The sequence below is a fragment of the Pempheris klunzingeri genome, chromosome 10, assembly GCF_042242105.1.
Source record: "Pempheris klunzingeri isolate RE-2024b chromosome 10, fPemKlu1.hap1, whole genome shotgun sequence".
NCBI lineage: Eukaryota > Metazoa > Chordata > Actinopteri > Acropomatiformes > Pempheridae > Pempheris > Pempheris klunzingeri.
In genome coordinates this window covers 9,585,924-9,609,335 of record NC_092021.1, presented here as the reverse complement: position 1 = coordinate 9,609,335, position 23,412 = coordinate 9,585,924, and the positions used below count along the sequence as shown (strand labels likewise).

General features: G+C 40.8%; 2 protein-coding genes across 5 annotated transcripts; one reads left to right on the top strand and one right to left on the bottom strand.

The window, feature by feature from the left end:
• Positions 1-1,726: 1,726 nt before the first annotated feature.
• Positions 1,727-5,811, bottom strand: agr1 (anterior gradient 1). Of its 2 annotated transcripts, none has more exons than XM_070838617.1 (8): positions 5,716-5,811; positions 4,993-5,111; positions 4,839-4,902; positions 4,252-4,304; positions 3,428-3,504; positions 3,001-3,064; positions 2,277-2,360; positions 1,727-1,908 (listed from the first exon to the last, which is right to left on the bottom strand). In XM_070838617.1, exons 2-8 carry the CDS (start codon positions 5,087-5,089, stop codon positions 1,859-1,861), a joined length of 489 nt encoding a protein of 162 aa, XP_070694718.1. In that variant the 5' UTR covers positions 5,090-5,111; positions 5,716-5,811; the 3' UTR covers positions 1,727-1,858. The 2 variants fall into 2 exon arrangements, with proteins under 2 accessions (XP_070694718.1, XP_070694719.1); XM_070838618.1 differs by having other exon boundaries at positions 5,751-5,780.
• Positions 5,812-6,293: 482 nt separating this feature from the next.
• On the top strand, positions 6,294-23,412 carry traf3ip1 (TNF receptor-associated factor 3 interacting protein 1). 3 transcript variants are annotated; one of them, XM_070838097.1, is made up of 17 exons: positions 6,294-6,522; positions 8,327-8,395; positions 10,586-10,747; positions 11,474-11,602; positions 11,806-12,240; positions 12,336-12,410; positions 12,641-12,661; positions 12,899-12,922; positions 13,980-14,058; positions 14,250-14,270; positions 15,237-15,324; positions 15,822-15,914; positions 16,209-16,344; positions 16,431-16,467; positions 16,630-16,706; positions 22,090-22,307; positions 22,553-23,412. In XM_070838097.1, the coding sequence occupies exons 1-17, from the start codon at positions 6,400-6,402 to the stop codon at positions 22,716-22,718; spliced, it is 1,953 nt and encodes a 650-aa protein (XP_070694198.1). In that variant the 5' UTR covers positions 6,294-6,399; the 3' UTR covers positions 22,719-23,412. The 3 variants fall into 3 exon arrangements, with proteins under 3 accessions (XP_070694198.1, XP_070694199.1, XP_070694200.1); XM_070838098.1 differs by lacking the exon at positions 12,641-12,661; XM_070838099.1 differs by lacking the exons at positions 12,641-12,661; positions 12,899-12,922.

Here is a 23,412-nt window from a genome sequence, read left to right as displayed (position 1 = left end):
TGTGGTGGGAGTGTTTGGGATGTCACATAGACAAAGTTTAGGCATGTAAAAACACACACTAATACGTGGACTTACATTTGCCTTCAAACATGTGCTGTTTATGTGTGTGTGTGTGTGTGTCAGACATATCAGATATCCACATGTCTTCTTTTAGGAAGGTTGTCTTGGTAAATATCTCTAAATAAGTTTCCCCTAAGTTTTTTTTTCAGTTTTTCTTCCAATGCTTTTTTTTTGTCAAGTAATGGTAGACGTACTTCATGTTCCTGAAGCAATATGACAGGTTTTTGGAGGTATGAAGTGGATTTTGGAAGCAGCATTTCCTTCACACAGCACTGAAATAGCACTGCAATGAGCTAGACGGGGAAGTATCAGGCCGGGGATATAGGAAGGTCTGAGTAGAAAACACATTTGTTATGAACTCAGGAGCGTAAGCCTATGAAACCTATTTCTTGAGGAAAGTGGTGGGGGGAAAATGTTGGAAAATCTTGAGAGTTTCTGACGAATCATCTTGGGTCCATCTGAAAGACAGAAATCTGAAAAACATGAGGAAAAAGCAGGCACAGAACTGCTTCAGATGTCTATGCTGTGAAAAAGGAACAGAATTGTGAATAATTTAATCTTTTCCCAGTGATCAGTTCCTTCAGGAAAAATAATGTTGAGGAATAAAACTTACTGACCCATTTACAATGTTTCTTTGTTTTCTGCTTTTCTCCGAATACAAAGAAATGCAAGATAAATGGGTTTCCAGGATGCATCTTGGTTATATATCTTAGTTATAATAAGGTTTTGAGTATTTGTTGACACTGTTGCAAGTTTGCACAATAGCTGCTCCCGCTGATGTGTGTCTGTGCAAGTCAAGCTTACTTTTCTTCCAAAAAGGTGAAGGCACAAGAATGCTCACCGCAAAATTTGCATGACGCCATAACAATTAAAAACAGCTCATTAATCCTAGCAGTGACAGCAGAAAACTGCAACTGAACTATTTGTGGCAACGCTGCGCGGTCCCATTCTGTCGAGGCCTGGGTTGTTTAGAAATGGTATTTTTGCAGTTGTCATGGAGGACGACTTAACAAGAAGAACAGAGATGCAGCCTGACACCAAATATATGGTTTCTGATAATTGTCCAGGAACAGTAAATCAATGAGCACATGTGAAACAACATCTTCAAGAATAAAAGCTCATTTGTAGCAGCACAGCAGCAGAAAACACTAACGGGATGATAAACCGTCTGTTATACAATGCAAATAAGATTACAGTGTGGATTGTATGTGTGATGTATGTAATTACATACAGTAATTACACCTTTGCTTATGCTCTAAATATGACATTATATAATTCACACAAACAGACCTAAATAATGCCCTAATTAGCATGCATAATAATGTGTATAAATGTGATTTCAGTGCAGTCATAGGACTATTTATATTATACTGACACCTAGTGGTTAAAACAGGCCACTATCTGTGAGACTTCATTACATTTTCTTGTTAATGTCCACTGAGATTATTTCCCCGCTGTTATCACATGGAAAAAACAGCCATAGAGTTATTTTGAAAACCTGCATCCAGTTTCTTTAAAATCATGTTTCTAGTGTAATGCTTTAAGTTCATCATGTTCTTTGTGTTTTCCAGTCTTTGATTCAATATCAATAAAAAGGGAGGAAAGAGTTAAATGACTTAACAACTCTGTTTAAAGGAATAATAATAATGTTAAAACAAAAACTGACTCGACTTCGTACACATTTATTTTGGTTTTATTGAGCTCTGAACAGCCTGTAAACATCTCAGTGCCGACCACTGAGCAGGAAGCCCAGCAGGACCGGAGGATGGAGGGAAGGCAGATGTCAGACTGAGCCACGTTAGAGTTCAGCGTGCAACAGGAGTTTGGCTTTCTCCATATTACTGGCCACTGTTGAAGAAGAGAGGACGCATTTGAGTTTAAGACCATTGATTTTTGTTTCTTGCTGACAAAAGACTCACTGCTAGAACTGCCTGATCAAGTTTAAGTGGAAACATTTCAGATATTAGGTTTCCTTTGCTTGAAACAAGCACATTTGACTCTTGGTGCATATGTGATTTTTACCTCAAGAGTTTATAGCGAGTTAGAAAAAAAATTGATTTACATTTAAATTAAAGCATTTCCCACCTCCTGAACTGCCCTCCTGCAAAAGCCCCTCACTAACACCCACATGAAGCCCCTTGTTCTCTCTGTCAGGCCCATCTCACAAATACAGTTTGGCATCTGTGTTGAAATACTGAAGGTGGACGGTCACTCACAATGTGCCATATCATCAGGTTCGTAGACGTACTGGTGGTTGCTGTACCTTCCTGTAATGTCTGTGCGCACGGTCATGGATGGATCTGCAGAACGACATGTCACGCACATAAAGGAGAGGGATCAATGTTATACGATGACTGAGAGGTGAAACTGTGGAATGACAAAGAGGGAGAGTGAGTGGTGAAAGAGAAAATAAAAGAGAGACAGTGAGGCTATGCGAAAGACAGAGAAACAAACGGACGACAAGTGTCAGTTTCAGTAAGAATTTGTGTGGTGAACAGCCAGAGAAGTGGTTATTTAGGACTGAAGTGGTTATTTAGAACTGAAACTTCAGAGAACTTTCAGTCCTACTTTCCCCAACACTTCCCACACCATCATTAAGAATACATAACTACTGAGTCAGTTAGCCTTTATTCCTTTCCTTCTCATCAGCTCCGTAACTGTGCCAACTGTTATGTTGGAATTCTTATTCTGCTAAAATCTGCTGTGAGATTTTTGAGTGTCCCAAAAAGATGCAAAAACCAGTCCTGGGCTGAAATGCACTCTTAGCTCCTGAGGTGGGATAGTGATGAGTGAGAGTTAGAGGGCAGTAAGTACGTTTGGCCCTTTGACCAAGTCTGATCTCAAAGGACCATTAGAAAAATACATTTTTTCTTCTGATTGTCTGCTTGGACTAATTGATTAAATCAATTCTGTATTATGATAAATGGTGTAAGAATTTACCAACAAAGAGGATTCTGGGAATGTAGTAGCCATCAGGGGCTAGATTTGTATCCTCAGTCTCTTCCTGTAAAACAAAAGAATGATGTAAACAGCAGAAATTAGTCAGTATAAACAAAGAGTGTATGAATTATTTAACAGATGGTTACTTCTCCATTTTATTCTTACTTTTTCACCATTTACTACCATTAATTATGCCTGATATTGTTATAGTGTACATTTACCTTAAGATATTTGACTAATTTACACTGAATATCAACTCACATAGTGCTAAGATAATGCATTCGGTCTGATAAAATTAAATCCTTAAAGCTATACTCAAAGGGTTAATATTCAGCATTAATATTTTTGACCTCCTGCTGCAATTTTTATAAGTATAAACTGCCCAATGCTGACAAAAAGTTTCTTCGTATATGCCTGATGTACTCACCAACAAGTTGAGCATGATGAAATCCTCTTTGGCCATTTTCTGGATGGACTTGTGAGCAACAAATGACTTCTTCAGGTCTGTTGAAATAATTCTGGTTAGCTTAGATTTGAGCTCAATAAAAACAAACTGGCTTTAAAGAATTCATTAAAGTAATATTTTCATATGCTTCCAAAAACTGTATGTGGTTGCAGCCCACCTTTGAGAATTCAAAAGGGAATGCATGTAAGCTCGAGTGTGTGTCGATAAATGTGGTGTAAATCAGGTCTTTCCAGTCGTCACAGATTGTGTTCAGACACAGAGACTGCCGGGCAAGTTAGGAACAAGTTTTGCAGGTGGAGTCTGTAGAGCACCCGTATCCACTTTCTTTTAGAGAGATTACACACTGTAAAAAAGCTACAGATGTATGAATCCCATCTTATTTTAATTGTCCTCAGATAGTAAATATGATAAAAACCGAACAGGCTACTGGTGTGTTCAGACATTCAAAGGCTGCCTGCAAAATATTCAGTTTTTTTCCTCAAAGCTGACAAAAGTCATAAGTGAAAGCCAGATAATGCCCTCCAGGTGGTCTTCACTGTTTATGTGTTAAGAAACACCAGTGGAGACTTCTATTGAGCTCATTTCCTGGAAACCAGCTGTGTGATTAATGAATATAATCCCAAACCTGCAGTATTTCCTGCTTGGCAGGTATTAAGGAACGCACCCATTGTGTTCCCCATGAAACCAAACCCAAGTCTGGGTTAGATGGACAGTACAAGCTGTGCAAGCCTATATTTTTACATGTAATATTTTAGAGGTGTAACAAAACAGAATGACTGCAGTACCTTGACAATACTGGCAGTCGTCTTGATGATGGATGACCATCAGGGGCTTCTGACTGTGAGAGCAAAACCACAAAGAAACAACTCAACACATTCCTCAACACATTAAGCACAATAATGGATGTGGATGCAGTCCTGCACAGCACCATCCCTGAGATCTCCCCATGCCAGATTTTAATGAGGAATGACAACTAAAATGTCGTTTTTTGGCATTTGTGGTCCGGTGATGGTACTATTTTCCACTATAACAGATGTAGTTCTGCTTTATGTAGTATTTTAGTGACCTCATCATCACAGAATGCATATTTTGACAATAGAAACATACAGTATATATAAGGTGAACCTCACAATTTGTTTTTCTTTTCCAACTGTTGCTGAGTATCCATAATTAGAAAGCAGTATTTTGAGGAGCGGTTAGTAACAAGTCTCTACTGTCTATGTAACTGGCCGATAGTAATTCTTATGCATGCCTAACCTTAACAAGTGCACAAATTGCACTCACCCATTTACATTCTGTTTTTATAGTCAAATCTCATATCCAAACAGAACCAACAAAAATGCAAGGCTGTTGTTGAGGCGTAGAGTCTTACCTTTTGATCATCTTCGACAGGCCCTCTTCATAACTTTCGACCCACCTGACACCATCCCCCCATCCTGCAGGAGGAGGTCAACACCAATGAATATGGCACACTGTTCCATTAATGATGACCATTTGCATGTTTTGTGACACAAACTCAAGCCCACCTCTTGACAAGGACTGAAAAGTCGCTTTCTCCTTTTCCTGATCACCGCCATGGACACAGAGACCAAAGACCAAAGCAAGCAAGACCCAGCGAGGCATCACTTCCTGTCCTTTCAGAGAACTGCAGAGACAGTTGACCATTAGATCAGAGTGAAATTCATTGATTTAAAAGACAGATTTTTGACCCACTGAAATCACAGGGTTTGCTAATCAAACACTGTACAGATATCTGCAGTTGATGTTTTCCTCTGCAATGCTGACTCACCAAGCAAGCTTGAAGAGGCTGTGATTCAGCTGTATAGCAACGTCAAGGAGGCAGTTAAAGAATCCCCCAAGTTATCTTCATTGTAAGTCTGCATTATAATTAAAAGCTCTAGCTGCTACCATGTTATGATATAATATATCAGCTATAATTCTGCATATATAATCACGTGCTTTTGCACTGAAAATCAACATGCAAGTTTTTTACTGCACTGTGCCTGATTCTTGGTATTGACTGAACAAAAATCGACACAATACATCACTGTGCCATTACTGTGTCTAAACTATAAAGCAGGATTAAAACACTTAGTCTCCCAAACCCGTCATTATATACAACATTTTCAGTAACCAGCTTTCATATGAGGCATCTAGTTCAAATTAAGAAAAACTTTGATAGTAAGCGTGATTCATAATTCAAGTATTTCTGTCCCTTGAAGTCCCGTATAGGAGGTTAGATGTCTTACCTTGACAGCAGGAAGCAACAAGCATGTGGACTTACTCTTCTGGAGCGTCTCTTTTCTAAGGTGCGTTGTCTAACTGGACTCGCCAAACAGGTACGTCTAATAGCCTGCCATAAATAAAGCAGACTAATCACTCCCTGAAACACATGCACTGCTGAAAAGTTGAAACTAAGACACGGAGTGCAGAGTGATACAGAGTGATTGATACTGATCTGGCAATCATTGAAAATCAACATGTGGTTTCTCTGTGTGTGACATCAAAAATAATAAAATCATACATAAAATGTCATAAGTGACATCTCTTCAACATTCAACCTTAACTCTTGTGGCATTTCCAGCATCTATGGGCAACATTTTCTCATACTTATCTTATTAGATATTTCTTTCTACCAAAACGTGTCAGGCTGACAGTATATTGTACTTAATACTACGGTTTTTACTCTGGACACACTCGTTGCTCTCCTTAAGCTTTGTTGCAGATTGTTAGTTGTTGCTATGGTCCCAAGCAGTGCTTAGCAACCGTGAACCCTCGGCGCAGGCGCAGTCGTCATTAATGATGCACTGTGGGATTGCAGAGTATTGACATAGCAACCAAGCGACAGAGCCACTGAGTTTTTCTATTACTCCGTATTAGTTTTTGCTCTCCCTTCTGCAATTAACGACGTCGCTTGACTTTCGACTGCTGCCATGAATGGGGCAGTGGTTAAAAAGACCCAGGATACGCTGGGAAAAGTGATAAAGAAGCCGCCGCTCACGGAGAAATTGCTAAGCAAGCCGCCGTTTCGATACTTACACGACATCCTCAGTGAGGTGAGACTGATATGCTAACATTACATTAACATTAGCAAGCTCAGTTTGTGTAACTAGAGTTAACAGCATGAGCCTATGTATCCCAGGTGTATGAAAAGGCTGTGTTATGTCACTTAAAACAGACAAGCGAGCCCGTTAGCCTGCTAATACACCAACGTTAGCATGAGCAAAGCTTATGAAGTTAGCTAACATCAACTTCGCAGTGACATTTCTGCCTCCGCAGCTTTTCTCCAGCCATTAAATTGCCTGTTGTGGTACAAGTAATATTTTTGAAGCATTTAAACTATTATGGTCTATCGTCGAACAAAGAAGGAGTTGCTAACGTTCACCAGCAAGGTTGCCTATTAGGTTAATATAGTGAGTTAGCTAGTTAGCTAAATGCTATGTTCACAGCGTCGTCTAGTTGCTAGGCACGACCTGAGCCCTCACAGGGATCAACAAACCAAATTTGCCCACTTATAGCTAACCACAGTGTCTGGCTCTGAGGACCCGTCACGTTGCAGTCCCGGATGCTAAATAGCTTATCGCAGCTGGGCTGTTGGATGATACTAAGTAGTTGAGTTGTGCTATAACATTAATTAAGCGTTGTATGAAACGTTGTGACCGTTCTTGAGTTCTGTTTGTATTGTACACAATTTCACACATTTAAACAGGTTTACAGATATGATCAAAGTATTCGTGTGTGCTTTTGGAACGGTTAAGAAACATGGTGATAAACTCTACAGTAAAATGTCGGTACACCCAGCTGATCACAAGTTGTTTTCATTTACTTGATGTACGGCATGGAGGGCATATATCACTTTGGAACTGGATGGTTTAGATGGTATGAAGAAAGTCAAAGTTAAATCAAAACCCACTTGTTGATATTTTATCTGATAATGCCAACAACTCATCATCAGGTCAGCTTTGGACACTGAATCATGGCGTTTTCTGTTACTAACTGTCATCTCATTTATTGATAATATTAAGACAATCCAGGCTGAACTTGAAATTCATACAAGCACTGATTTACCCACTCAAACACTGGTGGGAGAAATCTGAGTAGTAGTAAGACGGATCACATAGATGAAATTAATCAGTGGTGTGTGAAATAACACAAGAAACGCTGCACTAGCTCCATGACCCCTTCTGTTGTTATTAGTTTACTTACTAAACCCATTTGTCAGTGTCAATATTTGATGTCAGAGCAGAAATTTAATCCAATCTATATTATGAAACAGCTCCTTCTCAACTGAGAACTTAATTTCTATTTCATTACAAACTTGTTACACACAACATAATCTTTTAACTCAGCCGCAATTGTCAAGCACAGTAAAATCTATTTCACTTTTCTAACCAGAGGAGAGATTTAATTCTCACGGTCCACCTGTTGAGTAATCTAATATTTCACTATAGGTTCATGTATATTTGATAAAGGGAAGTGTGTCGGCATGTGTCACTCCTTTCCACTGATTAGCAGTGTGTTTGACTGCAGTAATAGGCTCTTAAACACATGGATTTTCACCATAGATATTGAAGCGTTGAACTTGACTATTAAGGCCAGAATGTTATTTTCAAGAATTCATGAATTAACTACACTTGGATATGCTTTTTCTTTTTTCCTTCAATAGAAGCGGTACATTTACAGGAATCAACCTGTACATTTAAAAGCTGCTATTCCAAAGTTTCACATCAGTGACTCTAAAGCTGATGCTGTGGTATAACGTAGTAATGCATTTTTAAACATAGATTATGTGTTTATGTATTTTTAAGTTGTAGGTATATGAAATGGTAAATACTGAAATGTTTTATTTCTCACTTTCAGGTCATCAGGACTACTGGTTTTATGAAAGGCCTCTATGGAGAAAATGAATTGAAGTCAGATAATGTTAAGGTAAGATGGCTACTCTGTAAACTGCTTAGCTTTTTTTTATTTTTTAATTATTATTTCTGGCTTCCTGCTTTATATCATTTTGGTTGTTTTCTTTGAATGTGCTTGCTTGAGTCCGGAAGATGTATTTATGTCCTCAGCAGTAGGCTTACCTTGTGTTTGAGATCACCTGTGGGTCACATGGGCCAGTCTGAGGGCGCCTGTGTGAGGGGTAACCCTACACGCTGCCTTTGTGACACACTGAGTGAGAGGATCTGGCAGGAGATGACCTAGAGGGCCAGCCAAGGTGTCAGAACTCAAGTCTGCTGTTTGAGAGCTGACCCCAAATCAATACTGGATGATAAGATGCTAGCCTTTGATAAGTGTCAGTGTTTGAAACTCAATGCCTCACAATGGGCAAGTTACTGTGATTAAATAATTAATTTGTCCTTTAGAAATCAGTATTGTGTCGTCATGCACTTTCTTCATAGGCCGTCTCTAGAGGGTGCAACAAGTTGAGTAGTAAGTGTAGGTATGGGCTATATTGAGTAGGGAGTGTGAACCAACTCCCCCACATCTCTGCATCTATGATTTATAAATTAAATGCTTTGCTTTCTTAAACATAGTAATAGTTAATGCTTTGATATTATGGCAGAATTAACAGATGTGAAGTTTATTTGTTTGAAAAGCTTGTTTTGTAAGTTACTTTTATGAAAGTACTACTCTGGGCTCTTGTATTTGATACATTTTAATTTGATTTATTACTTTTTAATGAAGATGCATATGGATGCATTTTTTTCATCTGAGAGAGATAGGCAGACAGAGAGATAGAAAGAAAAACATTACTGCAACCCTAAAATGGTAGTTAGTCAAGGTGACTATAAGCCCTCTCAGACAGCTCCCATTCTCTCAATTTGGGAAATTTTGCTAAGCGATGGTCATAGAATTTGAGTTGTTACATTCATTTGCATGATGTCCTTAAGGTAATTTTAATGCATGAGGTGAAAATTTACATCAGACATCAAATCAGCTACTGTGCTCTGAGCTCCTCTGGCAGGTTGTTTCAGCAGTTTGGATCACAGAGAGAAATGGTGGCACTGTCAGTGTGTTTTTCAGATGATAAGAGAAAAGAGCAGGCTTGCTGAAGCACCCCAAATGGGCCTTGAAGTTTAGCTCTAAATGAAAGATAACTCCCAAGTTTCACGTCAGATGGCTGAGGATGAACCCAAAAGAATTTCGTGTCCAGTGTCTGTTGGTTACAACCTATAACTAAGAGTTTGCTCTGATCCTGGTTTAGCCAGGTCCTCCTGTCCTCCACCATACAGATCCCACTGTTATCCTCTATAGTGATACAATGCTTGTCATGTTCTATCTGAAAGGCACACTATTTTTAATGATCTCTCTAATGTTTTACATCAATTATTTGTTTTATTTATTATCTAGAGAGCACCTATGCATTCACATGTCACTGAATAGAAATGTTATAAGCAGAGGGATCAGCACTGCAAAGGCTATTATCAGATGTTATACAGGAGGGCCAGGTGGTTGCAACAGCTACAAGTCCTTATGTTCACAGTTGGCAGGCCTCTGAGGTGCAGCAGGCTGATCGACTAGAGGCACTGCTTAGCTGGGTCATTTGTCTGTGATAGGCTCTATACAGAATACAGAACACAAACATTAAATCACAGGTGGGGCACTCCTTGTTATAAATCCAGGTTTTCTATTTCTTCTTTCTTGCTGACTCACAAAAGCCAAAGTCTCTCATTGGTCCTTTAATATTCAGGATTTGCCCTTCAATTGCTAGATTTAATGTTCAGAAAGTTAACCATAACACCATAAAAACCATTTAGTCACATTTATGATGTGTAGCAAAAGATTTACACATTACAAGGTAAAATATAATGTGCTAATTTAATTAGCCCAGTCAAGAAAAGAGAGGAATCAGAGTTAAAGGCTGGATGCAATTTGGGTTTGTCAGAGCAGTTAGTCATAAATTGGGTCAAGTTTACTACTCAATAACTATGTATGCTATATAGAATTGTTGCTTGGCAGTAGTAACTCTGCAAAGATGTTAAGGTATCTCAAGGGTTTAATTGTTCTAAACTGTGTTGGAAAATAACTCCCATTGGAGTTCCTTTGCTTTCACAACCACATCCTATCTCTTATCTCTCCTGTGCACTCTCCTGTTCATCACAGCATCTTCTTTCTTTCTAGGATAAGGACTCTAAGATAGTCTTCCTCCAGAAAGCGATAGATGTTGTGATGCTGGTGAGTGGCGAGTCCCTGACGGCAAAGCCAGCACGCATTGTGGCCGGCCATGAGCCTGAGAAAACCAATGAGCTGCTGCAAGCCATGGCCAAATGCTGCCTCAATAAGGTCTGTGTTCTTGGGCGAATACGCACACACACTGAAAAACTGAATGGGAAATTGAAAACACTCACTCTCCAGTGTCTCCAGTTCATTCAATGAACATGTTGGCTATGTCACGCTGGAGAATCAAATATAATTATTTCACTACATAAAAATAAAATTCAGCGTGTTTTATGTGCTGTTTTTCACATTTAAAATATTATGCTCAAGGGAAAGTTGTTTAGCCTCATTAGGGAGAACATGATGGAGTGTAAACAGATGAGCTGGAGCCTGGGGGGAGTTGTTCTTGAAACATTATTTTGATATCATGTCATGAAGACAATTCTAGGTGATTAAGATCTATTCTTCTCAGAATGTATGCAGCATTTTCAAAACAGACAATTTGCCCTTTGAATTTATACCATACACCAAATGTAGCAAAAAATTTACAGGTAGAAAAAAATACAGGTAAAAATAAAATTGTTGCCTCCATACTATGTTTTGTTGCACTATTGAACCATTTTGTTTGTTTCTGTCACAGTGAAATCAATATCATTACAGAGTAACCCCTTTTTATCTCTTTTTATTACACTACGTTTGCTTAATGACACATCACAAGAGCAAATGCTTTCCCACGTGATTTGAACTCAAACCGTTACCTTTCCTTGTTATATATTCAAATGACAGTTTTCAATTTTACTTATTGATATTATTGCTGTATGAAATGGATGCATTGTCCTGCACTTGATGCAGATGTCCAGCGATGAAGCAGTGAAGCGAGTGCTTGCAGGAGAAAAGGTGGACATAAAGACCAAGGCCAGCACCTCCAGGTCCCAAGACAAGGAAAACAGGGAGGGACGTGAACGCCATCTAGATCGAGAGGTGAGAGTCCTCAGCTCAGTCAAATGGTGGCATTTTAAATGTGTTGCTCACTGCTCATTCCTACATATGGCTTGAAATGTACTGTCTGTGTTAATATTTATCCTCACAAGCTGCAGACCCGGTTTAAAAAGAATCAATGAGATGATCAAATCAGGAGTTAATAACATTAAATGCTCACCCTATGATGGTGTGAACTATTTCAGGAGAAGAAAAAGATTACAGAGCGCAGTGGGAGTGTGGACCACAAGGACCCAGACCATCCCAGAGAGCAGGAGAGTCGTCGCAGAGATGGGGAGAAAGAGCAGCACCGTGATAGAGAGCGCTCTGACAAGCACCACCGCAGTGAACAGGACCACCACACCAAAGACCGTGACAAAGACAAGAGCCGTGACCGAGAGCGAGACAAGGAAAAAGACAAAGGACGAGTCAAAGACAGGGACAAGGAGAGGGACAGAGAGAGGGATCGAGAAAGGGAAAAAGACAAAGAGAGAGACAAAGAACGAGAAAAGACAAGAGATAGGGATTCTCACAGAGACAAGGAAAAACGAAGAGACAAAGACATTGAGCGGGAGAAAGACAGAGAAAGACATAAAGAGCGGGAAGAGAGGGCCAAAAGTGGAGAGAGTGGCAATAGCAAGGTATGACCATGGGCCAGTTGACCCTGCACATCTTAAATGTTACATTAACAAATGCTATTGTTTACATTCTGTGTGTACTTTATGTTTGTGCCTAGGCCAGAGTATCAGAGGAGCCACAGCAAAGACCCAGCCCTGAAGAACCTAGCAGAACAGCCAAACCGGTGCCAGCAGTAAGTTCTATTTATTGGCAGAAAATTCACACATACAGTAATATAGTATCTGTCTTACACACCATTTGATTTTCTCATCTGCAGTTATGGTTAGGCATAGTGTTTCCTATATGTCAAGTCAGCAAATCCAAGCCACATAGTGATGTTTTCATTTAATTTTACACAACTTGTAAAGAAAAAAAAATAATAATAAATTTATTTTGTAATGCTGTGCCTCTTTTTCTTGCAAGGAACCTAATTCATCTGAAGAGGTATTGAACGCTGCAGAAACAATCAGTAGAAAATTAAACCTGTATATTACAGACATTGTAGAGGTAGAATGAAGCGACTGCTGCAATGACCTTGGGGTGACTTGCTGCTTGGTTTAGTGTCACTTTGGGCTTTAGTGGATAACAGACATGTGAGGTCTTGTTTCCCGTTATCTGTATAATTGATACGTACGTGACTATTAAGTGTATGGCATAATGCTGTGTTCTTTGTCTGTGCAGCCTGCAGAAGCAGTTGAGAACCAAGTAAGAACTTACTGTATCTCAGTAACGGCTCAGTGACATAATGTACAACACTGAGTATCTGTCAGTGCAACTACAATCCAGTGCTCATTTTTTTGTTTTGAATAGTTAAAAGCTGTAGCCATCCATGTGCAGCTGGTATGTTGCTGGCTTTATTTATGTTGCTGGCAGTATGGTGAAATGACACCATACTGCTGCTAGGATGGATTTCTAGCCAGTGTGCTGTGGGACTTCTTAATGACAGAGGATATATGTTTTAGCTCCACAAGTCTGCTGTAAACCAACAAAGTTAACTAACTTTCCCTGTTTTCAACCATGTTAAGCGGTTGGTCACCCAGCTTCTTCTTATTATTCACTTCTTTTTCCGTTACCAGCTTTGCTTCGTTGCTGCTTTGAGGGTGGTCTTACACTTTTTCATTGCATCCTATTTTTTTTTTTTTTGCTGTGGTACACTTGTCCTCCTCATTCTCGTTCATCTTCATTATTTTTTCCTTTGCCTGATGCCTCTGCAAGTGCTTTATTGAATTTCTGCTGTGAAATCTTCCAGCTTTTATTCTCACAATAGTCTATTTGTCTCTTTTCTCTTTGGCATTTGGCTTTTCAGAGAAGAGGTTGCTCTTGCTTGTGTGCTGTGACAGGATGTTGATACATTGGAAAAATCCAGTGTTTTTTTTATTTATTCTATGACACTTAAGGGTGTAGTAGTTTACCTAAACTTACCGCTAAATCTAATTAATTTTCTTCTGGTATCTGATCCATTATTTTGGCTGGTTTTGGACTACAATGGACTACAATATACAATGTTGTATGTTGAACCTGTTACTGAGCTACCCTCTTCTTGCCTTAAAACTTTTGTATTTTTCCTGTTTTAAAAGCTAATTTGGCATGTTTATTGGTGCTTAATAGCACTATACCATCCCTCTAGTTTACTAAAGAAAATGATGAATCATGACAAATGGTTAGCACAATGGTTAGCCAACGCTGTGAGTGATGTGTTGCTTCTCACTATTTATTGTCCTAAAGTCGTATCCTTCTCCTGTTGTCCTTTCTCCTTCCACAGTCTGATAGTCCAGCTACCAGAATACCTCGGCCTTCATCTGCCAAAGGGCAGAGACGAAGACCCAAAATTGGAGGTCAAGGTACCCCCCTCCCACCCTCAAAACTTCATAGATTAACATTGAGAAAGTTTTCCAAAAAAGATTTTCCTACATGTATTGCAAAGATTTTCTGTTTTTCATACTCCGCACTCGGTGTTTCACATGACTTTATAATGATTTTCACTGTTGTATTAGAAAGGAAACTAACTACTTGTTTTTTCTGCTCTCAACAGATGAATCTGACAGCGAAGGAGGTAATTGTTCTCTATCTCATCCCACTGGGGCAGCTGCATGCACAAAACATTTTTTAACATTCACACAAGGTTTTTTAGATGGGGAAATGAGGTCAGCATGACAGGATAGTTGGTGCACTTGATCTAAAATGCATTTTAATGATTGTGGTAAGAACTTTTAATAATGAAGGAGGAGAGTATTGAGGTGCATCACTCCCATGAATAAACCTGTATCTATATTTAGTACTGAGGTAGTAGGAACGCTTAGTTAAAAGCACAAGGCATGAAATTAATGATCTTCTAATCTGAATCAAAGACGTTTCTTCCCCAAAATGTCTGAATGGTCCTTTCGGTTCATTTTCCACACTGAGTCACAGAGTGAGTGCAAATCGCTCAATGACTGACACACTCTGTGATTATGGGCAACGATGTTCTTTGTCAAAGCATCCTAACAAGTCAGACAAGTTTATCTGTAAAGCTCAGTATCAGACACTGTGGGCTTTATTGGAGTAAAATGGTTCCCAACTCAGCCCAAACAACAAGACAAGGCAAAAGTCTTCAAAGAAGCCGTTAAGCACAGAGAGGAAAAGGGAATAAAGGGGCAAACTTAGAGGAGGCAAAACAAAGAGACACCCCCGTCTTTACACAGGTGGGTGTGCAGAGTAGGAGCTGTAGGTTGGGAAAAAGACGTGCAGAAATAAACAGAAAATTAGCCCTCAGGAATCAGCTGTAACATTGGCTGGAAGTCAATTCAAGGAGGCTAAGGCTGAGGTCACATGGCTGAATTTATGTGTCCGTGTTGAAATATGTGCCTAAGTGTGTTGAACTGGCCATAGCTTTGTCATTAGTATTTAAGGTAGAGAAAACAGCAATGATTCTTGTTATAAAGGTGTGTAGTAAAGTGTCAGCGTCCACCATGCCAAGGACAGGTCTAGTCCTTGCTGTAATGCACTGAGCTGACTACAAGTCATTGTTGTCCTATCACAGACGGAGATGCCCAGTTAGCCCAGAGACCTGCCCCACAGGAAAATGGAGACATTGCAGCCTCCTCAGTGCCATCCGACATGGCCTCCAGGTGATTGCAGTCAACAATGAACCTTACCTCAGTATTGCAAACACTAATATGAGGTGGTGTTTATTCAGTAATGTGGTCATTTGAGATGCTGTACTTAAGTACAAATGTTAATGCGTTGTATCATATTTCTTTATTTAAAATTTGTGGCAGTTTTTTGAAACTTAAGGTACCTCCTGGGCCTGATCCAGGATCAGATAACACATTTGAATGTTCTGTTCTTTAACTGACTAATTGGTTACGAATGATTGGCTGTGCAGCTGTGTTATAGCAGTGTTACTGTAATTGTGTGAATTGTGAATGACTCAGAGTAGCTGTCACCAAGTACATTTGGCAAATCACAGAGAGCCATTAAAGGAGAATTTGGCTTGTTACAGAAGTCAAGAAAGAATAACATAGCTTGTGGAACAAAAATGTGTTTAAATGCAAACATATTTAGTTCTGAAATTGTTAGTTTAATAGTTAAGTCGAGTAATATGCATAATCCTTTCACCCTGCAGCAACAGGCGAATACCACGGCCCAGCAGTGCTCGCCCTGCACCTCCCCGAGTCAAGAAACAAGAAAGTCACATTGATGTGACCCCAGCTGAGAGGTGACTCACACATTCACTAATGTCTTGAGTTTTATTTGGACCAGAAAGTACAAAAGCCACCTCCTCTTTGTCAGTACATTCTTAGTCTGAGGACAAAGTCTGGTTCCTGCCAGTGAGAGAGATAGATCACTACCTGGATTATTAGACCAAACGTCTACCAACTGGATGAAGCTAGTGTTTGTAGTGATGGGGCAAGTGTAACCAATCTTAAGTTAGAAAGGTTGAAGGCACATGTCTCTCATACAGTATATGCTGTGTATGTTTTCAGTTAGTAATGTTTTTGTCTGCCATCAGGCTGTCTAGTGCCAAGCCCTCAGCACCAGTCATCATGGATGGGAAGAGGCTGTCTGAGGATGAGGAGGATGAAGATGAGCAATTTGTGGTGGAGGAGGCGGCCCCTCCACCTGCAGATGCTCCTGAGATGGAGATTGTGAGTGACTTGAACAGCAAGTTGTTAAAATGATGTTGGAAAACCTAAGCCTTGGATAGTTATTTACTATTTTCTTCTTCTTACAGGAGCCGGCACAAAAACTCAACAGTGAAGACAAACATGGTACGCTGTCAAATTTTTCTTATTTGTTGTTTTTCTAGCTTCCATTTTTCCTTATTTTTGAAGGAGCATTAATGTCACATTTGCTCCTGATTTTCTTTTTGCTGAATTAAACCACCCAGTGGTTTCAGGAAACCTTTCCTCTCGTTGTTTCTCTCACTGAAGGTGGCCTTGTGAAAAAGATCCTTGAGACCAAGAAAGACTATGAAATGTCCCCATCCTCCCCCAAATCTAAAGACCAGGTATGTGCAGTCTTAGTAGTAGTTCTTGTCCATCTCCACTGGAGGGCAGTATCAGCCCAGTTGTCTTAACACTTCATCAGTGACTCAGAGCTCATGTTAAACTTCGCCAACAGTCATTTCTCTGGAAAGTTTGCCCCTCAATGCAAGTGTTTTAACCACAGTGAAATGCCCAGTTCAACACTGGTTATTATCAGAAGAAAGATATAAACAAATGGAGTGGAGAGGTGTAATTGCACCGCCATGTAACCACAAAAATGTTCCCCTTCAGTGAAGCTGAAGGGCTAATACCCAGACAAGCAAGTATGGCCTCTAACAGACCACACACAATTGATACACACATCAAGATGTCTGGAGCAAAATGAGCTTGTTTTCTGTGGTTGCTCAATATCTCAGGCATGCTTACATTTTTTTGATCACAGACTTCTCTGTTCTGAGTAAAGTTTCAGGGTATCTGCCATCTTGGGAACTAGCTTTTTGAGCAATCTTGCTCTGACTGTTTACACTCCCTCCCCATGTGTCGACTATTACTGTTATTCCAGAAAACAGACAATGCACAACAAGTTTTTCAGTCACTGTGGTTTTCAGTCCTGCTGTATGTTGCTTCTAAACCTCCTCCGTTAAAACTCCAGTGCACATCTTCTCTTTGGTTTAGATAATATATTATATATAACATTATCATATATATGATAATATATTAATATTAGACATGGGAAACTGGCTTTTCTTAAGGTGACACATTACTGCTGTTGCTCATGCTCTCTCCTCTGTCAGCTTATTTATCATCCAGAGAGAGAGAGAGAGAGAAAGAGAGAGAGAAAGAGATCTTTCATCATTATTTGGGGTGTGAATCAGTGTGAAGCTTACAGTTTGGTCTATACTCCATGGTGTGAGGTGGCGTACGCTGTCTGGTTTGGGTGGTCCTCTTCACTGAGGCATACTCTCCCGGCATCCCTTCCTAGCTGACCACCCTGACTCTGATGGACGCTCTGTTTTGGACTGTCACTCATGCAGAAAGGCCCCCCGATCTGTCCCCTCCTAGCTGCGGCCTTAGACATCATCTGTCTTAACTCACACCTGAAGTTCTCTCATTTTACCCACCAGTAAAATGAAATGGCTGGACAGCTTTACATGTGTGTGTTAAATGTAGTTTCTGCACATCTTTGCCCACCTCAGCACTTCTCTTAAAAATAATTCTTCTCAACGATTTATGCACGTCCCAACCAAACACGCATACACAAACACACACAGGCAAAAGATACAAAACAGTGGAGCTCTTTGTGTAACATGAGCCTTGTAGCCTTTTGGAGCTTATCCTAATTTTCTTAATGCAGCCGTCTCAGCCTTCAAGGGCTCCAAACCTTCATTTCAGAGTATCCTGTGAGCTCTGCACAGGCAGCTCAGAACAGGTATGTCTGCACACAGGAACTGTTCAGGCCACCCCTCCTTCATTATAGGCCTTGGCCCGTCAGCTGTATAAAGAACTATAATGACTTCCTTCCAGACATGAAACGGTGGAGAGGTCAGCTTAATGGAGTAGTTTTTTTTCTTGTAATCACGGTAAAACACGCAGGGTCAAAAATGTAAATATTGGGCTTCCTCATTCTATGTGGTATGACGGGTCTGAAATTTCAGCTGCTGCAGATCATTTTCTGGAACCTTGATGTTTATCAAAACACTGTGTCTGAGTGAATCACAAACCACCCTGATTTAAGATCCAACATCATGTTCAGTACAGAAATGCTGGCTTGTGGGCCATTTTATATTTTTTGTAAAAATCCAGTCTTTATGTCACTAACCCCATTGTATTTTATGTTATTTGTCATTTCTGAATTAATTCTGCTATTGTTAATACCAGTGCCTCGCTGCCCCACTGATGTACTGGTATAAATAAAGGAAATTCTTAAACAGTCAAATGATTGTATTTTGCCATGTCCCACCACAGTGTGTGTGACCCAAGAATTTGCTGTATATTTATGGGGATGACCTTCCTCATGACCCCTCGGCAGTATTGTATATTATTCCAAGATACTTTTCTTTTTATTTAGACAGAATCTGCCCCTTGCAGCAGCTGCGTTTTCATAAGAATTTTTGTGTACTCTTTCCCCCCTTTTCTCTACCCCATCAAATTAGCCTTGATGAAGGTTTGTAATGTATAAATAAACCATGTGGCATACAAATGGATGGCTGTTGAGTGAGAGTCACGGAGGAGAAGGGCCAGAATACTCTCTACAGAATTGTCAAGAAAATAAATACTCCTCTCTGCAGACCTCTGTGTCTTCATAAACATCCACCGTTTTTTGTGGAAACACAAGGAAATGGCCCTGTGGCATTCCATTAGTCATATTACATTTGAAGAGGTCATATTGACTTGTTAGAGGAATTTGGTCGGGTTTATGAGGGTTACCAACCTGAAGCACCCACAATCTGTGATCAGACCACAACACTCAGCACAGTTTGGTCATGATCAGGAATCATCTCTTCAAATCCTGAGCTTTATCATTACAATTGAACGATGAACCACCTTTTTAAAACAGCTTCCTTTTTCAGTCGCTGCAGTGCAGCCAGTGGTCCCTTTGGAAGTTTCCTTTCAGCTTACCCCTTAGCCAAGGGTGGTGATCTCAGTTGTCTCCCAAAGGGGCTACAGTGATCTTGCAACAACATCCTGTAACTTCATTGGCCGTAAGCGTTTCTCCTCACCTCAGTGACTCCAAGCTATTTTTATGATCTAGCTTGACTTTTGAATGTCCTTGTATGAAAAATGGCGAGGAAGCCCATAAACAACATCCATCGCCAAATTCTCATCCTATGCTTCGCTCCCTGGCTCACCTCTCCAGATCTTCCACAGGAACACATTGTAAAAACCATCAGGATGTGCATCAGTGTGTTCAAATGGCCACCAGTAGCCAGTAGAACTATTCCCAGAAGCTCTAAAGCTGCCACATGTGCTCGTCAGTGATTTTTCATATTTGTGTTTGTGATGCTGAAAGAGCAGCTCTCTTGAGCTCTTAAAGAGTGATGGTCATGACCTTTGAGCCTGCCTCGCCACAACCTAACTGTAACCTCTACAACTGAAATTAATTCAACTGGACTGTGGAAAAAGCAGCTCTAATGAGAGGTCTGTACATCTGTCTCTCTTCCTCCAAAGTGAGGCTGATTAATGAACAATATGAAGGAATAAATGACTGAAGCTTGTGTCCTTATGATGGAAGCTGATGTCTCACCATCAACTAGTCAACTAGTGTCTAAATTATTGTTTTCCCAGTTAGATAGCCTGGAGGGAATGCTGATGCTGACAGGTTCTATGCATGCACGCCATTTGTCTTGTCAGAGGGTACTTTGAAGAATGTTTTCCTCTCGTCTCAGAATAATCCCAGGAAGCAACCCATAAATCACGTTTCCCAATTAAGCTGATGACTGAGTGAATTTCACATTTTAGCGTAACTTGTAGTGATTTAATTCTGTTGTTCCTCCAAAGCAAAGACTTTTTTAGTTACAAAAATAGATTTCAACTCCATAACTATCAACTATCAATCAATGCATTCGGAACCAATGTCCTTAAGGCAGGTAGACCATTCTGTTAAACTGAACTACCTGCTCTTATTAGTCAACTTTTCCTTTCCAGCCAGAGGCTGTGTCTTCCCCATTGCATGGGACTTTCATCACTGTCTAGGATAATAGGAAAACCAGCCCCCCTTCCTCCTCTCTCACCTCCTACTCCTCTGTGGTCACCACGTCTAAATATTGTTCTGTGATCTGGGTGAGAAAAAGGAAAACTAAGAGCACACAGGTCTCGTAGACCCCGACAGACACCTCCATAAAGCTGTGATTTATATCCACCCGGACAGAGTGCACACGAACCAGGGGTCATGTTTTCACGCCAAGTTTTTTTATTTTCCAACAGAGAAGGAGAGGGGGGCCGAGGTAGCAAGGGGACGGCAAATAGAATGAAGCCACGGGTCCTGTCTGGGCTGTGCAGACCAAACCGCAGCCAGGCAGGCCGAATGAGCCGTAGAGTGTTTGTCTAGCTGCAGGGTTCACAGCACCCAGTGGAAAGCCACCCACCTTGTTAGGGGACCGCTGGGCCAAGGCGTTTCAACCTTCACACTGTTGAATCACCACAAATGGGTAACAAAGAATGAGGTTGTCAGAAATTTGTACTTGCTTCCTGAACAGAAATGCCATCAAACAGTGACGTTTGATGGCATTCCTGCAGTGTGGTCTTGTCTAGTCAAAAATTGTAATTACTGAGCTGTTTGGTTTGCTGTAAGAGATGGCGTGATAAGCCAAATGCTATACGCGGCAGCTATGCCAAGCACATGTGGCCGACCAGCCAAGCGGGCTCTGTGACAGATTGTATGTTTTGAAGAGGAAGCTGTCATTTAGTTTACACACTGTCACAAATATGATTTCTGCTTCCTCGTGAAGGCAGGTGCTCCCATCTGTGAAGCCAAATAGCAGAAATTGGGCAGAGAGTTGAACTTGAAAGGACGCACAAGTGTAGTAGTTGTTACTCAATACTGTAGTAAAATAACCCCACTGCCACAGCCTGTTACTAAAATAAACAAGACTTAAAGACCAAGAGTGCGGGTGGGGACTGTGTGTGTCCACTGTATGCTTCGCCTGAACCTCTGCTTGGTGTTTGTGTGTATATGTGTGTGCCTGTGTGGCTTTAGGGTTGTAATACTGAGTGCTTTCGCGTTCACACACACATACACACACACTCAAGAGCCTTGCGAAGCCCAGCTGAGCAAACATCCTTGGGTTTGCTCACTGCCAAGGGAGGTCCTTCCCTGATACCTTCCCCTCCTTTTCACCATCGAGGGACTGAGTGTAATTGGGATATAGTGAACTCACCCCCCACCCCCCCACCCCCCCACCCCCCGAACCACACACCATACACTGGAGGCCTTCATCAACCAGTCCCCCCACTTTGGCCAACACAATTCAGCCACACGTTTGATCTTTATATATACAGCTAGGTCGGTAGAATTCCTGCCTAACATTTTTAGCCTTGAAATCCTAAACCACTAAATGCAGCCTTGCTCTGGTTCTGGGCATTTGAGACTTTGCTGGCAAAGGTAGAATTCTTAAAGAGGGTTTATTATGTTTTGGTCTAGAGACATACAAGTGATTTTTGTGTGTTCATACAGCTGTTTGATACAGTGTTTAGTTTAAATCATGCAGATCATATGCAAGCATCTTAGTTTTTATTGTGCCTGTTAGGATTTTGATCTAGAGGAACCTTCCTATGAAATTAAACAGATCATTCCTCAGATACCAACATGTGCACTCCAAGGATTTTACTTAATGGTCATGTTCTTTGTAAACTTGAAAAATGTAACCCCCAAACCTCACCCATTGTATTCACCACCTCCACTTCCAGAGCGTGGTCTCTGAAGCAGCACGGAAGAAAGAGCGGGACTTGGTGACGCGGGAGATAGAGCGGCTCCGCTCATCCATCCAGACGGTGTGCCGCAGCACCCTGCCTTTGGGTAAGATCATGGACTACATACAGGAGGACATGGACGCCATGCAGGCTGAACTACACACCTGGCGGCAGGAGAACAAAGAGCATGCGCAGGCGTTGCTGCAGGAGCAGAGGTGGGATTGGCACATACACAACACACTTTGAGTCATCAGTTGGTACATTGTATCAGAAGCACCAGTTCTTATACACACTCACTTCACTTCAGCTTATGATCTGTAGTTGCTCATCACTGTGGACAGTTTCTCAATATGTTATATTATTGCATGTAAGCAATTTATCACCCCTTTTGTTTGTGTGCATGTGTTTTGTGTGTGTGTGTGTGTGTGTGTGTGTGTATACATGGTTATGTATGCTGCAGAGCAACAGACAGGGCAGTGGAACCGCTTAAGGCAGAACTAGCTGAGCTGGAGCAGCTGATCAAGGACCAGCAGGACAGGATTTGCGCTGTAAGATCCAACATACTGAAGAATGAAGAGAAGATCCAGAAGATGGTGACTGGAATCAACTTCTCCTCCAGAAGCTGAAGTGAGAAACAAGGTCCGCAAAGAAGAACTTTCCAAAATTGCACTGAAGATTTAGGGACGAACAGCCTCTCGTTCACAATTATGGTACCGCCATTTTTCTTGGAGGTGATGTGAGATGGGACCAAACGCTGCACTTTTAGGGTTATTGTCAGAAAAGGAGATGGACCCGAACATGTCAGACACCATCAGTCAGGTGGTGAAATGAGAAGGTGGTTTGGAGGTCTGACTAACATCTGCTGTGACTGACGGATAAATAGAAAATATCCTCCTGCTCTGCACACCAACAATACCCCATCTTTGAACCCTTTTCTGTAATGGTGCCTTTATGGAATGAGCCACAGCTCATTACTTGGAAAATAGACTAGATAGTTGTGTTTAATGCAGGGTCAGTTCATCATAAGCCGTACATATTCCCGAAGGAACAATAATTACCGCAAAGCAGTCACTGGACCGACTTTTTAAACGTATGTCCTTTTTTGACTAACCTAGTGAAAAACTAGGTTTTTAGAGTGTGGCGCATGTCGTTTAGTTTTGTTTCATTGCCTCACTTCTGATTCTGAGTTCTCTGGCTGTGAGGACTGCTGGACACTGCTGTACACAGGATATGCAGTTTGATAGGACTGTGTGTCCTGATGGCCTAATCAGCTGAAATGGATGTTACATGGTTGTAGTAGACTGAATTTGTCCTGAGAAC

What these genes read in the sequence shown, in the direction of transcription:
- traf3ip1 (XM_070838097.1), top strand. Translation starts at nt 6,400, where the DNA reads ATGAATGGGGCAGTGGTTAAAAAGACCCAGGATACGCTGGGAAAAGTG. An exon ending in CCCCCAAATCTAAAGACCAG is followed by an intron (nt 16,707 to 22,089) that starts GTATGTGCAGTC and finishes CTCCACTTCCAG; the next exon opens with AGCGTGGTCTCTGAAGCAGC. An exon ending in GCGTTGCTGCAGGAGCAGAG is followed by an intron (nt 22,308 to 22,552) that starts GTGGGATTGGCA and finishes TGTATGCTGCAG; the next exon opens with AGCAACAGACAGGGCAGTGG.
- agr1 (XM_070838617.1), bottom strand. Translation starts at nt 5,089, where the DNA reads ATGCCTCGCTGGGTCTTGCTTGCTTTGGTCTTTGGTCTCTGTGTCCAT. An exon ending in CGACTGCCAGTATTGTCAAG is followed by an intron (nt 3,505 to 4,251) that starts GTACTGCAGTCA and finishes TTATTTCAACAG; the next exon opens with ACCTGAAGAAGTCATTTGTT. An exon ending in TCATCATGCTCAACTTGTTG is followed by an intron (nt 3,065 to 3,427) that starts GTGAGTACATCA and finishes TTTGTTTTACAG; the next exon opens with GAAGAGACTGAGGATACAAA.